The 16544-nt window shown below is 35.9% G+C and overlaps 1 protein-coding gene across 5 annotated transcripts in view; it reads right to left on the bottom strand.

Moving 5' to 3' along the window:
• LOC128175346 (semaphorin-1A-like) overlaps positions 1–16544 on the bottom strand; it is a 38437-nt gene that overhangs the window by 10698 nt on the left and 11195 nt on the right. For all 5 annotated transcript variants that reach the window (XM_052840889.1, XM_052840888.1, XM_052840892.1 and 2 more), the window contains 6 exons: positions 8062–8158; positions 7017–7068; positions 5833–5895; positions 3662–3772; positions 1674–1761; positions 723–842 (listed from right to left, as the gene is read on the bottom strand). In XM_052840889.1, the coding sequence (XP_052696849.1) occupies positions 723–842; positions 1674–1761; positions 3662–3772; positions 5833–5895; positions 7017–7068; positions 8062–8158 (531 nt within the window). The remainder of the gene's footprint in view (positions 1–722; positions 843–1673; positions 1762–3661; positions 3773–5832; positions 5896–7016; positions 7069–8061; positions 8159–16544) is intronic.

Here is a 16544-nt window from a genome sequence, read left to right as displayed (position 1 = left end):
GGTTTTACAAAGTGATGGTTTTGATTAGGATCTATATATGAGTGTGCTGCGGTTTTTTTGGTAATCCTCATCATTTTCATAACAATCGAAAACAGGTTTAACCCAGCAATACCCTGTCAAAGTTATCAACCTCATCTAGCTATAAATAAGGTCCTCGACTTTCTCTGTATGCAAATTCACTGTTTTTCGGAAAGTGACTGGGTGCAAAAACAGAATACATAAAAAATTTAAAAACCTATTTTTAACCAACAGATATCATATTATTTTGGATGAAATTTGATATTTTTAGAAAGTCATAGATACAATATCAAAAAAAGCCCCAATTTATCCTTATAACTTGTGAGGTAATGTCATACAATGATGACGAGAAATCTGAGGGCTTTTCGACATAAACACACTCCTTGTAACAAGGCTGGATGACCATTCTGAATACACAGTTTATTTATGGGATAATAATTCTTTACAAAATCTCCCAACCATCTTATTCCAAAAGATACATCAGTCTGCAGTCTAAAGTGGGTCGATTTTTAAAACAGATATGGAAAATGGAGAACTATGACTTTAACTGTACTAAAAATAACATTAGGGGAGGAAAAAAATATATAGAAATGTAAATTTATTCTGCTTTCTCTTCCAGTTCTCCATGCCGTTCTTTAAGTATCCTGAGAGAACATGCAAAATTATAACATGACCAATATATTGCTTAAAATAAGACTTATTACCGTTGAGCCATTTTGAGTCATGTTGTTCAGTTCGAAGACCAGAGGGGCCATTACTGGTGCTGAAAATAAGTGGGTCACGTTCGGAGAAATCGGACACAGTTGCAGAAAACAGCTTGCCATCTGCAAATGAAAAAAAATTAGAAGGGTTAAAGAATAAGATTAAGCAGATTTAATTTCTGATTGGATGTCTGTCTGGTGAATTAGAGAGCAGGCACAACATATCAAGAGGTTCAAGGGTTCAGTGTGCATGAACAGCCAATAGGTACAGCGATAATCGAGATCTAATCTCTCCGACAAAGCGAAAGGTCTGCAGGTCCAGGAAGACCCAGCATCCAGTTCCATTAAGCCCGGTGGAGCGTGGATCATTGCTGCAATGAATTGCACAGACCAAGCATTTCACTGTCTAATCTTTCATTTCCTTTTTAACATTAAATCATCAGGGAGCCAGTATGGGGATCGCTTTCTTGCCATGTTATTGTTTTTATAGCCTTGTGTAGGCAGTTGTTGACATGAAGTCCTTTTGTCTGTCAAATTCTATGACTGTGACATTACATTGAGGAGATTGAGCCAGACCCTTGTCGTCTGGTCTGGTTGAATTCCTTCTCTTGGGGGTGGTCCATCTCGGGAGATTGAAACAGGAACTTTATATTGACCTAATTAATCTCAACAGGACTCTATTTCCACCTAACCTAGATTCACTCCACGTATCACAAGGGCCTGGTCCATGTTGCATGGAACTTATAATGACATTTTGATAAAAAAACATTTGGTGAAATCAATACATGTCTGCAATTTTCCAAATCCCACCATGGAACCAATATTGCATAGATATGAAGACATTAATGAAGTTTGAGGGTTTATCGCTGTCCATTAAGATTAAAACTGGATGTACTGTTAAACTGACTGACAAATAAATGCCAGAGGACTGGTAATGTAAAGCCTGGGACTCACCTGAGAACACATAGGTACTATTGTGGCGGGGATCAAAAGCGCATTGACCCACCCCCTTTTCTTCTCCGCTCATTACGTAGGTCATCTCCTGCAAAAGCAAATTAAAATAGAATTCTACAGTTACCTAGCTGGGAGGAGAAAATTTTGTTATTTCAAAAACAAATTTAAAATATATCTGTTTGCTTAGGCTTCTGAAATATCAATGTATATATATTTCTAAGACAAATATTGCTCTATGTGTTGTTGCTTTCTAGACCTTAGTTTTTCAAAACTTGATTAAATTTTCACACTGCTCTGTTTAGTTTTTAAACGAAAACTCTGCATTTAAAAGACAATATTTGTTCAATTAGACATTATAAGAATTAGCCTGGACTTTTTCCTGACGCATATTTACAGACAACTTTTATCCATTTTAGAGAGTAGCCATATATAGATGAGTAAACATCCTGAAATTTATGACAGCATTTACTTCAAGTGAATAACTTGTTTGCTAGCCACAAGTGAAAGTTCAGCATTTTCAACTTGCGGAAACTAATTATCTCTTTGGGGAACTTTTTAAGATAGAAAATTTGGTTAATTGTATGTATACTTAACAAGATGTATGTTTCACCTGTACCATAATAAAACACTCAGGAAAATGGGCAGTTCACCCACCCCCTCCCCAAATAAGCCCACCCCTCTGGACAATTTTTGCGGGCTTGAATCATTTAGAATAATTGCCCTGAATCTAACGAGACATAAATCTATTGTCAGGTGTCACAAAGAGGATAGTGCCCTATAACGTCATCTTAATTTCATGAAGAAAAAAAAAAAACACCAAATAAAATGATGGTGTGTGGGGGTACACGTAAATCTTGAATTTGTCATACAAGTCCAGATGGGTAAATCACGAGACTTCAGAAATTTATCTAAATTGTAGTGAAACTTGTACACCTGCGGCCCATAATAGACCATTTGATACAAGGCCAAAAGTTAAGTCCCTCTCGCTTCGATAAAAAGCTTATTTTTATTGTAATCAAGTGTCATAACATGCTATCATATTTCAGATAGGTCTCTTATGGGGGACTATCATCAATAAGGTGATAAAAATCCCGTCAGCCACAACACTATAAAAGGGAAGGTCGTAAAGCATTCTCTGATCACATTAGACCTTTGCTTTGGTCTGACAGAAATCGGAGGCCAGAAATAGTACCGTGGGTCTTAAAATATAGATATAAATAATCCCCCTTCTCCCCATTTCAGGTGGTCCAAAGAAAAAAGGGGTGAACAAGATTTAAAGGAAACTTGGCACAGGTGATTTTCTGGTGTCAGTGAATTATCCACTTAATACCACCAAATTTTGATAATATATGTCCGATTGGTTGCAGCAGATAGCTTAAAGCCAACAATAGCATTGATTGGATATATGTGGGTGACAGCACTATCAAATTACTGGGAATGGCAGGAAAAAGGACCCCAATTTTTATCAAATCATGATATTGTACTTCCACATTTGATGCTATTAGGATTGGGTTTTAATTATTCTATCGAATCCGTGAGATTTACTGTTGCATCGAAATTGATTATATTCTGCAGGCATACTAAAACCCATTGACTTGCATTTTTCAATGCCATTTTAGCTGATATGACAGTTCCTTCTAGGTAATGTCATATCATCCTAATATCAATACAGAACCACTGAATAAAAGATAATTTTTCATGTCACCGATTATGCATACTGTAAATTAATTAATTACTTAGCGAAATTTTTTGCTCATTTTATCCAGTATTGCATGGGTTTGGTTTATTCATTAAATTCAAATCTATCTTAGAAAAACAAATCGCTTTTCTTGATAAATGACCAACTGACCGCCTTATATTACTTTCAATAACACGAAAAAGCAACCTTTCATTCATGGAATTATGGAACGGCCATACATAATAGGTTTTTAATACAATGGACTTTGCAGTCCCGGTTACTCAACAATTATATACTGGACCAAACCTACCTCACTCTTGACATAGGAGCGACACTTTGGCTTGAATGCATTGGTGCCACACACGAATAATTCCCCAGATGGTTTCTTGCCAATGACCCTGATATGATTTTGACATTCTTCCTGGAGAACAAAAGAAAAAACAGCCATTAATAGAATTGAATGTGAATAGGTTAGGCACTGACAAAAACAAACAACTTGACTTTGGTCACCAATGCCAAAATATATTGCATATATGGCTTAATGTGTTGTTGAATAACAATGGCCATTGCAATGTACTAGAAAATATACACATGTAAATTTGATTCTGCAGGGTGGACAGTTTTGAATGAAATTTTAAGAAATCTATTACTGTATTTGAAACCTTAATATTAATTAAGTTCGGGGTGATATGACACTATGAACTTCACAGCTCTGTAAGATAAGGGTGGATACATATACTGTTTCACATTTACATGATATATTTGTTGTGACATTTTCATCAAGTTCTTCCCTTACTACAGAAAAAGAAGAAAACTGCCGCAGATTTCGTATACATCAGATCTAAAATTATACAGGTATATGCATACATTTTAAGGATTGTCCCATCATTTGATGGATATTAACTACAGCAGTTTATAAGATCTACCTGTATTTATATTCTCTGGAGAAAGCTGTAGACAGAAAGCTTGTAAATGTCAACTACTGCGAAATGCACCGGTGATGCTGGGGAAGAAGAGGAGCAGTCTGATAGCCTTATTATTTTACATTTATTACATAACCCGATATTGCTATTACGTAAAACGGGAGGGTCTCTATTCATAATCGGAATCACCAGTCAAAACAATTAATGCTCTGTGTTTGGGAGGGCTAAACCTGCAACTCCTGGTAAATGATATGTTCGTTCCTGTATTCCTTTTTTGATGTTTTTATGTTTTCCCCCCACATGCCTTCAATTAAGTCATTCATTGTAAGGTCAATTTGCAACTGTTAATTCTTTACAGTCTGTCAAATGTTTCTGTTGTGTTATTTTATTTTTTTATGATCAATGTTTGCATGCACTGAAAAAAAATGGAAAAACACTTCAAGATTTTCAAAACAAAACTTGTTTTAGAATTAATTTTCGTCTACGTCAAACTGTTCTGCTGCTTATTGCGACTCAGTCTATTCTAAATCCCTCGTGCAAAGATTAACAATAACAGTCGTAAGCTATTTAATTTATTAATTATCAAAGAAGAGAGAAATCAATATTTCTCCCCCCTCTTGAAGACTTTAAAAGAAGTTTGATTAGTTATTGCATGTTAAGAAATGCTTCATTTGTTGGAGTCCCAAGTGACTTTACACATACTTCACCCTACAGCAGAATAAGAACAGCTGCAGAACATGGCAGGACCAAATGAATTAAAACTCGGAATCTGCAGTCATTAATCTAGCTCGGAACATGAGAAACCAGTATCTTTTGTTTTATCACGGCCCATTTGTCTATTGTCTTCCAAAACTGGGCCGCAGCGATAACCCAACAGATAACTCCCGTAATTAACCTTGGTGTAATTCAAGACCATACCGTTCCATCTTTTTGATATCTAGAGATATGGCACAATGGGTCTTGTTAGTGGATTCCAGTTGCATTTTATTTTTTTTTCTCTCTCTCTCTCTGTCCTCTACTCCAGGGTAAACAATCTGCCATAGTATAGGTATTTTAAGAAGGACCCTTGTCACTGGGTACTCAAACCTGCTCAGATCGTTCGCAGGTGTTTACCCGTGGTGTATATTACACTCTTAATGACTGTAGCTACCCCTGCCTTGGCAAATATCATTAGCCGAGATGGGTATGGATCTTGCATGTTTCAGTTCCATAAGACAGATTTTTTTTGTCCTCTTGGAGTACATATTAAAGAGTTTTTCATTCAGGCGAGAGGTTACTCCAGCTGTTTTTCATAACAAGAACACATTCAATTTAGCTGTGACTGAGCTTAATAAGGAAAGGTTTTACCAAACTTTTCCTTTTGTGCATTAATATACTGGCTCCATAAATTCAGACTTGTCATCAAAACTCATCACCATCACTCCGACATATCTCATCTGAGCTGTCACTAATTTGATGTAAATGTCAGTGTCTTTTGAGGTCTATTCAGTACTGTGTTCTGTTTTCATTTGGTTGAAGGTCAACTTGAATAAAACAAAAAAAAAAGAGCCAAACTTACCTCTGTTTTCATTTTGGTAAGGCACACTTTCTTATCAAAATCTCTGGGTTCCCATTCAATTCTCTGCAAGAAAGGAAATAAAGAAAATTAAAAGATGAAAAATCAAAACTAAAAAGTTTTTATCATTAAATGGAGTAATATCACTCTGTACTTTAAGATATATCAGGACCCATTATCTATACATGATAGATATAAATATAAATATAGATATCAATATTTTTGCTTTCTACAGATAGCAACAGAGTGGATAAGATAAGAGGTGGATGGTTTTGTTTGTTTATGGGGCTAGGTGAGTTTGACACAATCATCATAACCTCGGAATGCACATCCGCGCGAGTGCAATGTGCTCGGGCTTGCTGCAGTAACAACATACAGCGTATATATAACAACACACAACGCACACAGCGCAGACAACAGACGTCTGCCGATCAAGGGTTGTGTCACAGACTTCCTACATCATATATATCAAGTGTTTCAGAGTAATACCCTAGATTTACCTTCCTGATAAAAAATAACACCCCACTAATGAAAGAAAATAAGGGGGGACATGTACCCATTATAGGCGAGTGACACCTGATTGACAGGGTGCCCCGGTAGTTGAATGACGATTGGGATTACGATCCCCGGCTTCTGTGTCCGCTCCATCTGTTGACAAATCAGGTCAGCGGGTGACTAGCCCAGGTGTGAGAGACAAAGGTGAAAAAAGACTTTGCCCACCCTTATGTTGTCTTCTGTACATTGCCGAGTTACACAGTATACCCTATTGTGTGTCAGCCACTCCGAAACAATTATGGAGGCTGGGTCACCCGATTATCTGCTTGATTGGAGCAGCAGGGGGAGAAAAGACATTATATTTATGACTTTCACTCCAGAGATTAGAGAATGCAATACTGTCATTAAGCATCAAGATTCTGGAGCACTTTAGGAAATGCATAATGTGCATAGTTGTGTAATGGGTGGTAGTAAATGAGATAGCTCAAGGAGCTTACTGTTCTGTTTTAATGATTTACTCTTTCATCTGGTCCTTAAAATCAGGATGGAAGACCTTTTCAGATTCATTTTTTCTTTCAGGAAGTGCACCTGTTGGCAATCTATACCCCTGGGTTATGATCTTGAATGTGTTACATCATCTACAGCTAAGCTATTAAATTCTTCTTTTAATAATAATGGAATTCCTCATTTACCTCTAGAACATTTTCCTCCAGAGTTGCCATACTGATGTTGTACATCTTGTTTCTGTGGAGAGAGAGAAAAAAGGAATGAAAGAAAAAATAAAATGAATGAGTCGTGATCAGTGTCAAAGATTCGATCAACATCATGTCTCCAATCTTTCTCTCATTTTGACCTTATGTGACTTGAAATACAAATGATGAGCAGTGCATTTTTCATTCAATATCAAGACCTCAGTCGGCCGATTCATCTCTTAATAAACACAGCCAATGTTTGCCGATTCAATTTTTTTTCTTCTCTTTCTCTCTTCAATTTTTCACTATCAGACTTGCCAGACCTATATTTCAACTATCGTCTTCTAATATCTAATCATAGGGGAACAGGAAAAAGGCGTCCATTCAATTTCTCCCCCTATACAATGCTTAATGGGTCACTTCAACTGGAGGGTGGTGCCAAGATTTACACAAAAAACTAACCCAGCCAGATAATACACTTCATTTTATTGGGAAATATTGACTTTAGTTCCCCCATATTACCATGCCTAGCTCTTATTTGATTCACACGTACATCTGAATAAATAATTCATTTCATTACATCAGGGCCTTTGATCTCTTAAGAACACATGTGCACTATCCTATTACTTCTTGCATTGAAGAAAATTGAGTTCTTTAATCGTCAGACATGCTCAAATTTTCTTACTTGCCTGTTGCTGTGAATCAGACTATATTTCAATACATGCATAAACTCTTCGACCCAATTTTGCACCATCCCATTCTATTTCGTTTCAAAATTCCCCCTACACACAATATCACCTTTCTTCATTTCTATTTATTCATATGACAAAATATCATTGTCTGCAGTTTGTTTCATTAACAATTTTTTTTATCAGGTTATACTTTTAATGGTTAAATTGCCAATCCTTTTCCAGTATATGTAAATGTGTGAGTAATTCATATGCAGTATTAAATAAAGGCCATTGCGCAATATCTATGTCCTTTATAGGTAGAGAGTTTTGTGCTATGATCAGAAATGTAAGAAATATTTGTGGGAATACCATACCTCGCTCCAAGTAACATGGACTCTTTCTCCGCTTCGATCAGTTTATAATGGGGGTTGTTACCGCTCTCGCCTTGGTAAACCTGCACTCCATGCAAATCTGTGGAATAAATTTTTGTTAAATTATTCTGAATGCTAAATTCATGTCCATCAATTACAATAAATCAAACCATTCATGCTTTTGTAACAACTTTTCCAGAATTTAATTCATTTTCTACACACTTTTCATTCTTGTTTGATTAATCAATCAACTTGTTTTTGGTTGAAATCAGCAAAAATATCTGATCATGAAGCATATAACTTCCATAGAATGCAAATTGCTATTTTTAATTTGTCTTTCAATTTTCTGAAAAGCATGTGGTCAACAAAATGATTTTCAGCATGTTCTTCATTGGTATAATGTTGTGTCTATATAATTCAGGTAGCATGGGACTTATTGTTAATTCTTCCCACTCTGGGGACTTGAAAAATACATCAGTCTTACTATGGGGTAAAATTAAAGTGTCAGGCCTAGCTGTTTGACAGTCCATGATGGGAAATCCTTTATTTTGCCAAGAAGCAGGGCACCTGTTCTATGGGGTGCCTCCTTCTCACTAGAATTATATTCCCTTTTCTCACACAGAAATCGCTGTGCTGGAAATACCTTGGTCTGAATTAAGAAAATTCTCAGCAGCCCATTCAGATGAGCATGAATAACAACAATATCCAAATTAACATAAAAAAGCTGAGCCTACAGAATCATATTCTTATTTTAACACCAATAAGGAATTAACACCAATGGGAAAAAAATCTTTATGTTGGATCTGCTTTCAAATAAAACTCGTAATTTGCAAGTCAATAATACATTGTGAACGATGCAAGAAAGTGGGGAGAGAGATGCATTAATGCTTGTGGTTCATAAATTCTCTTAATTCATTTTGCCTGACCTGTTTTTGAGTATCTAAAGCCCCTCGTATTAATGGTAACTTGCTTAGAGCGCAGACTGCAAGGTCCATATCACATAAAAGTCAGCACTGTATCTTCTTCAGACCGTGCAACATGACAGATATGGTACACCTGTGTAACTAACTTCTTTTTGTCTGTACAACATCATCATTTGATGTGCACAAACATCCTATACATCTTATGCATCCAGCTTTTAATATTAAAAAAAAAAAGAAAAAGACTTGGGGAAATACAGAAGGGGGGGGGGGAAGGTTTTTTCCCTCAAGCCATATTGCAGATGTACTTGGGTGCAACAGTCATAGAGTTATGCTGCTGACGCATCCTGATGCCCAGCTACCAAATTAACCAAGAAGTAAAGAAGTTTATTTCTATGGTAGTGTCAGATTTGATCTGTGAAGAGACAATTTAGCCAGCAGAGTCTTTCTGATAGCTTTGATAACCATACCCAAAGGTATCTGCTCTGTTTATCTACCTGGTGATAATCCCGTTTACTTAAGCCATGCATCTTTCTGGTCAGTGGTCTGAACATAGCAATAACACTGTCTTACAACAATTACTGTCTATCACAAGAACACTAACTTACCGTCCCAATATCCAGGTTAAGTGGATTCAGATGAACCAAACCTAATCACTGAGTCAACAAAGGGTATATGCTTTTTTTTTTCTTTATCTACCTGAAGCCAAAACAGCTAATTTATCATAGAAATATGGACGCAAAACTATCCTGTATTTTATGGCACGTCCCACAACGAGACCATGTTGGGTTTCTTTTCACCAATGAATTATGATGCATCGTACGAATCTACACCATACCTAATGAAATGTCATTACACATTTAGCACGTAATTATGAAGAAACCATTATCATATCCCGTAACAATATGCTAGAATAAGCCTGTGTGTGCTTTTGAGTATTTTGTCAATGTCATTAATTTACATGACGAATTATGCACACAAAATAATATTTGAACTCGTTTAGGTTTAAAGATTAACAGGAATAAACAAAACACCCAAATCAATTAATGGCATCATTTGGCAGGGGAGAAAAAAAAATCAATTGCCCGCGGCTTGTGTTGGTAAACGGTAATTTATTGGAAAATGAATGAAGGGTGTATCAAGTGAAAATATTGATAAGTTCCTTAATAGAAAATTAAATTCTCCCTTGGTTGGTTAGGAGAGAGATAGTTTATATAGCAGACAGGGAGATTCCTGTCCTGCTGTATTGACAACTGATGACAAGTGTATATTATATGTGGACCCTGGTGTGTTTTCTTACGTCACGGCCTCAAAAAAATGACCCAACCCCGCTACCTATCTAAACATATAGACACACAAGAAGCGGTTTCTATGTTTGCTGTACTTTCCAAAGGCCAGGTTTAAGTTACTGGAATTTAAAGACTGTAATTCAGCTGTTAGGAAGTTGTTTTTCCATAAGTTTATTTCAAACATTACCTACATGGTCTGATGTTTTCATTATTTGTCAAGCTAGCTGAGTCAAAAATCTCTGATTTTATTATTCATGTACATATGTCAACCTTTATAAACTACAAATGTTATAAAATCGACTAACAACCCAATTCTGAGATAAATAGTATTCATCATATGGTACATTTATTTTACAAATTATTTTCGGTGAAAATTCCCTTCAATTAACCTAGAAACTCTCACATGACAGAGATGGGTAAAAAAACTGACATATATTTATTCGGATTTAATAACAGTATCACGTTGGTTTCTTTAAAGACATTATAGCCAACACATAAAGCATTGAGGTCAGTGCTCTTGGCTATTTTTATTCCGCCTTAAGACGTCTATACATGTGCTGTACTTGACCGTTCATTGTGCACCTTCCATTTTTTTTTTTTTTTTTAATATATAGTGGTGAAATCCCCTTCTGATGATTTTCATTCTGCTCCATGCAATGCAATCTATTTTGAAAATCTGCCTAGAGTACGTCGTACGTAGTATACAAAGTTTCTTTGCTTGCCAAATGGAATCAGTCCAGCAGATTAAGAGACCGATTAGAATGACGATGATAATTAAGAAATAAAATGAGCTCTGTTTATAAAAGAAAAACATGTAAAGTCCCTTTTCGGAGTGCATGACAATATTTGTATGAGATGACATAATCTGTGACATTGGGGCCAATATTTGTATTTGATCTATGTCAAACATTTGTGCTGTCTCATCCAGACATATTTATGTTTTTAAGATGGGTAGGTGGGGGAATATTGACCTCAAATAAATTTTTTTAAATTCCATTTTCATTTTGTTTCGGGTGTGGGTGGCAATTGATTTACTCTAAAATTTAAAACAAGAGCCATCTTTGGCTGCCTTGTGGTAAAAACAGAATGGTGATAGAAATTTGGTAACTAAGTTTAAAGTTATATGAAATCCCCAATCAGTCAGAATGAAGAGGTGTAAAAGACCGAAATCAAAAGGTGATTAGTTGCCATCTTGATCTGTCTTCTATTGAGTCATATTTTGAAATGCATTTATGGTTTATAAGCTGGTGTCCAACAACAAACAACAAGACACACAAAGGAGGGCTTTAACTAAACAAAAATAAGGAGAGTGCATTAGTAATTAATTCTGCTTTACTATTATTTCTATTTGCATTTTGAGAAGAAAAAAACCCCGACACCGTGTACAGGGATAAGAAAGGATTATCATTAAGTCTGACCAAGGTCGGTACAACCACATCAAAACAATCGGAGCTGATTTACAAAGTCACTATCTGCTGGATTAAAAGGGAGCCTTTTAAAAAACGTTTTCCAACTCAAAGTGCTAAAATTACCCCCTAATAGGTAATGACATTTAACAAAACCAGCTTTTTCTCTCTCTCTCTCTCTCACTCCTGGGGGCCTAGCAAGTTTATGAGTTCAAAAATTGAATTTGGGTGAAAATTTTGTCCGAAGGGCTATGATTAAAAGATAAAGTGTTTTTAAAACGTTTCGAATTAAACACCTACTTTAAATGAGCAATTGCCACAATACAGACTTATCTAGATTTCATTCTTCTTAAATGTTGAGACAATTTTTAATCTCTTGGCTTTTTTTCAGGATCCAGTCTTCCATTGTTTTTGGTTTTATATTCATGATTGGAAACCCATGTATCCGTTAGTCAGATTTATACAACTACTTTTCTTAGTATTAAGGTTTATTTTTGGACGGTAAAACAATAGGGAATTATGTTTTGACTTTACATCAAAAGTCAGGTTGGCTCTTCTAGGCATATTTTTCAGTCAAATCTAAACACAAGAATTCACTAATGGATGCCAAACTATGTAACCCTCAAGTCACAAATGTCTGGAATCTTGTGAGAAAGTGTCAAATAGTTTGGTTATTTCTAAATTGAATGCATAATTAAAATGTCATCGAGTGATTTAGAAAAAGTTGAAATGGACTTGAAACATTCAGGTTTATTCCATACCATAATATGGTGCACTAAGGCACACCATGTTTACTTTAACTATACAACCTTATGAATGACGTTAGTCTTGCCAATAAAAAGAAGAACAGATTTCTAGTATGATGTACTGTGTGTTGTAATGTACCATCTGCTAATTGAACCCTAATCTTCTGTCATGATTTTTATCAAATCCTTCCTCAAGAGCAAAAACAGATAATCCCTCCTTGGATGCTCACTTATCAGCTGGTGCTATATGGTTCCTAATGAATTGCATATAGATTTGCTAATAGGCCCACCTACTGAGCAATTAATGCAGCCAGATAAGACAAGAAGAGAGGGGTGAAAGTTAATGTCAAAGACACAAAGGAAGGGTCTCCTTCTGTGTGCCTGGAAGCCAAGGCAGGCCTCACTCTGTTGCAATTAAAGCCATGCTGAGAGCTAAGAGACCCTAGCAGCCACTGCAAACAGGATTACAGATATGGTCAATTATTAATGGTGATCTATCAATTCCAGACTCTGCCATTACTGAGAGATCATCAGAGGCCACATGCTGCAAGGTGTAAAGACATTCTGAATCAGTTATGTACAATCCCTAAATCAAACTGTCAAGTCCTGAACCACTGAATCTTTGTTAAAAAGGAGAGGTGTTAAGGTCATTACTGACCCCAGAAGGGAGAAAATCTACTACACAGATCTATGACAAGGTTATATGACCTTTGATGTATATGAACACCCACAAATTCCTGGTTGTGACCCCAGAGTGACCATATAGATAAACACACAAAAAAACATTCCTTATCTTGAAGGTTATCAGCAAAAAACAACTAAGAACCCCACACAGCACTAGAGGGGATTATTAGACATAATAAGAAGCTTCATAGAAGACGGACAGAACATTAATGTTAGGAGTCCTTGCAAGGTGATGCCTACCCTGGCAATATGGCCTGACCCTCATCCCTCTGACACAGGGCAGCAGACAGTTAGATCATGTACTAGGCTCTCACATTGTCATGTACAACAGGTGAATCCCCCCTGGGGATGTTCAAGAAACAACAGGAAACATGGACACATTGTCTGCCTCAATCCATTTGTTATCAACTTCATTAACATTGGGTCAAGATGTGTCATGTTGTCTTGCAGTTTCCTGTCTATGAACTGTTAAAACAATTGGACCACAGACTTTTAAATTTCGCCCATTCAGAGAAATTGTTAATACATGTACCACCACAAATCATTCCATTGATGACATTAGTGGTTCAACAGCTTTATATAATGCAGCATTTATTAAGTCATTGAATATTCTTTTTTCCACCATATATGAACAGATACCTTAAATTCACTAGGGGGCTGTATTCCTGTATGCAGTAGTAAATCATTAATTAGAAATAATAGATTTTGTCTGATATCAAGAGAAATTCAATTTGCAAAAAAAAATTTTTCCTAATGCATGAGAAAGAAACAGTCTAGTCTGCTTGCACTGAGGTTTTTTTTTTTTTGAAACAGATCATTCCTCTATACCTTTTGGAAATTTTGTACAGATTACCATTTTGGTGTCAGAGAATTCAATAAAGGGGGATCTGCCTAATCATAAATTTGGATGACTTGACACCAGGTAGCCCTTTTAACACACCAGCTTTAATAACAGAGGAAGACCCTGCTAACCTATAATTAAAAACAGTAGATCTTCTTTAATCAAACAGAAACAGGGATCTGTTTAGCAAATCTGGAGACCATTAAAGTGATGAAAAAGAGATTTCACAGAAATTTGAAAAGGCAATGTGCACCAGCAAAGATTTTAAACAGTCAGATAAAGATCCCAACGGAATATGGCCATGGCAACCTGCAAATTTATACCAAAAGCTTGCAAAGTAATTTACATGGTCTGCAAATGAAAGACAAACAGGACTATACATGTTGTTGTTATGCTTGTAATACAAGAGATTGACCAATTGTCTGTCAATTGTATGGTCTAGGAGATAGCATATCCATCACCATGCACAATTGACAGATCATGGTGCACCGGCAAACCCAAACCGAATACTGATTATTCCAAAGCCGTTCATCTTTCTCTCAATAAAAAAAACAACATAACCTACACATAATGATGAAAACTGATGATAATAGGCCAGTGGTGCTGATTCACTTTGCTTTATTACTTAGCATGCTGTGAATTACTGCCACTGGGATCATTTTTGCATATTCCTTTGGCTTTATGTTAATAAGCTAATTCTCAATTCTTTTAATTATCTACTATATACGCACGTCAGGCAAAGTTCAAGCCAAGACCTGATCATATTTTATTTTAATTTTTTTTCTTCAATATTCTGTTATCCGATCTGATCCAATTTGTTAAGGACAACCATTTAATTGGAACTGTTCTGATTTTTGGCTTGCATGATGATCGAGACAAAGCTCATTTAAATTTTGAATCATCTGCATTTCTAAACTGCTCAATAAAAATGGCAACCACATTAAATAAAAAAAAAGACAAAAAAACCCGATCGTCCTTCTCTGTCGGTCTTTTGACTTCTGTCTAGGTGGCAATCACTGATACTGTTTAAATCCTTGGAAATTCGGATTCAAAGAAATGTATCGCACCCGATAAGATTTCCTCAGTCCATTTCGATACAAGAACAAAACCCAGATTGATAATGTTAATTCTATTGCGATCAAACTTGAAACGTTAAGCCGGAGTAGAAATGTAAGCGAAACCCAATCAATATTTCATTTTATTTTAGCACCCCCTGTGCTGCTCTTATCAAGAATTTCCAAATCCTCCTTTGGGTAAGCAGTGACAGCAATGGAGACCCATTGAATCAGAGTGTTCAATTGATTAATTTTCGTAGATCTGTAAAGAACCCATTTTGCTGTACCTACACTTGTATAAAAGAGTTCCCATTATGACCAACTTTTTTTCTTCTTCCAGGACAATCAAACAGTTGTCTGTTCCTTTGTGCACTGACCTATATTCCATCGCCAAATGAAAGATGAACCAAGTGAATATAAAAAAGATTTCTTTTTTCGAAGAATGGAAAAAAAGAAACCTCATTGATTTTGATTTTCCTTCCCTGTCACATATCTTGTTTCTATTCACCTGTATATTTACATTCAATCCACCTTAAAAAAAAAACTTGTTTGACAAGAAGTTCCAAGTAATAATTTCAATATAAAAAGATCTGGAACAGTACATATTTGAAGCATATGAAATATTGTACAAAATGAGATCTTCCCCAGATGCTTGCTATTTGCCATTCCTACCTTTCACCTATGTCCCATACGAGTTGAAATTTGATAAAAATTTGAATAAGATTTCAAAATTTTCTGAAACACTAGGAACTATAATAAACTTGCTCGAGTGGTCATAATTTCATGGTATGTGATTAGTGCCCGTGCATGATGGGCCCATCAATGGTTAGACACTCTACTCTATTGAAAGCTGATAATACAGAAGTATTTTTCAATTTTTCAAATTGACAAAAAAGCATTTCAACTGAAAAATAAACTGACAGATATGAGGGCATTTTTCTCCTATTTCACATGAAGGAAAAAAAAGTCATGCAACATTACTTTTGAAATTGGTTAACACACAATTTTTGTCATACCTTAGAGAGATGGGGAAGATATTACAGGATGGGTAGTTTTAAAATATTTGCTGAAGTAGTCAGATTTTTTTTTTTGAATCAAAGTGTCTTCTATGCTTCTTTATTCCACAGCGCAATCAAAGAAATCTACATTGACTACTGGAATTTCAAAAACAAATTTGCAAATTGAAAAATCCTATGGTGATTTTCTTTTTCCCAAAGAGTTCCGTTTGACAAAGTCATGGAAGTCATTAATTTGCAAGTGAGTTGTTAAGGGCCGGAGGATATGGCAGCACTTGACTATCCTTGCAATACAACCTCCACTTCCTCGTAGTATGATTCTCAAGAGTATCAAACAGAAAAAAAATAACTAATTGTGTTCATGATTTCTTCTTATTGACCTTCGCGATTGCTCCACATCCTGTCGATTGGTTGGGTTCACGTGCCTGATCGGTTGTTGTGTATTGGAAGTGAAGTATGCACGGACTCCCCCTTTTGTAACGCACCTGGCCTATTTGAGTGTACGTGGCCCTGTGCAGTTTTCTATCAA

The sequence above is a fragment of the Crassostrea angulata genome, chromosome 3, assembly GCF_025612915.1.
Source record: "Crassostrea angulata isolate pt1a10 chromosome 3, ASM2561291v2, whole genome shotgun sequence".
Lineage (NCBI taxonomy): Eukaryota > Metazoa > Mollusca > Bivalvia > Ostreida > Ostreidae > Magallana > Magallana angulata.
This window is presented reverse-complemented; position numbering and strand designations above follow the sequence as displayed.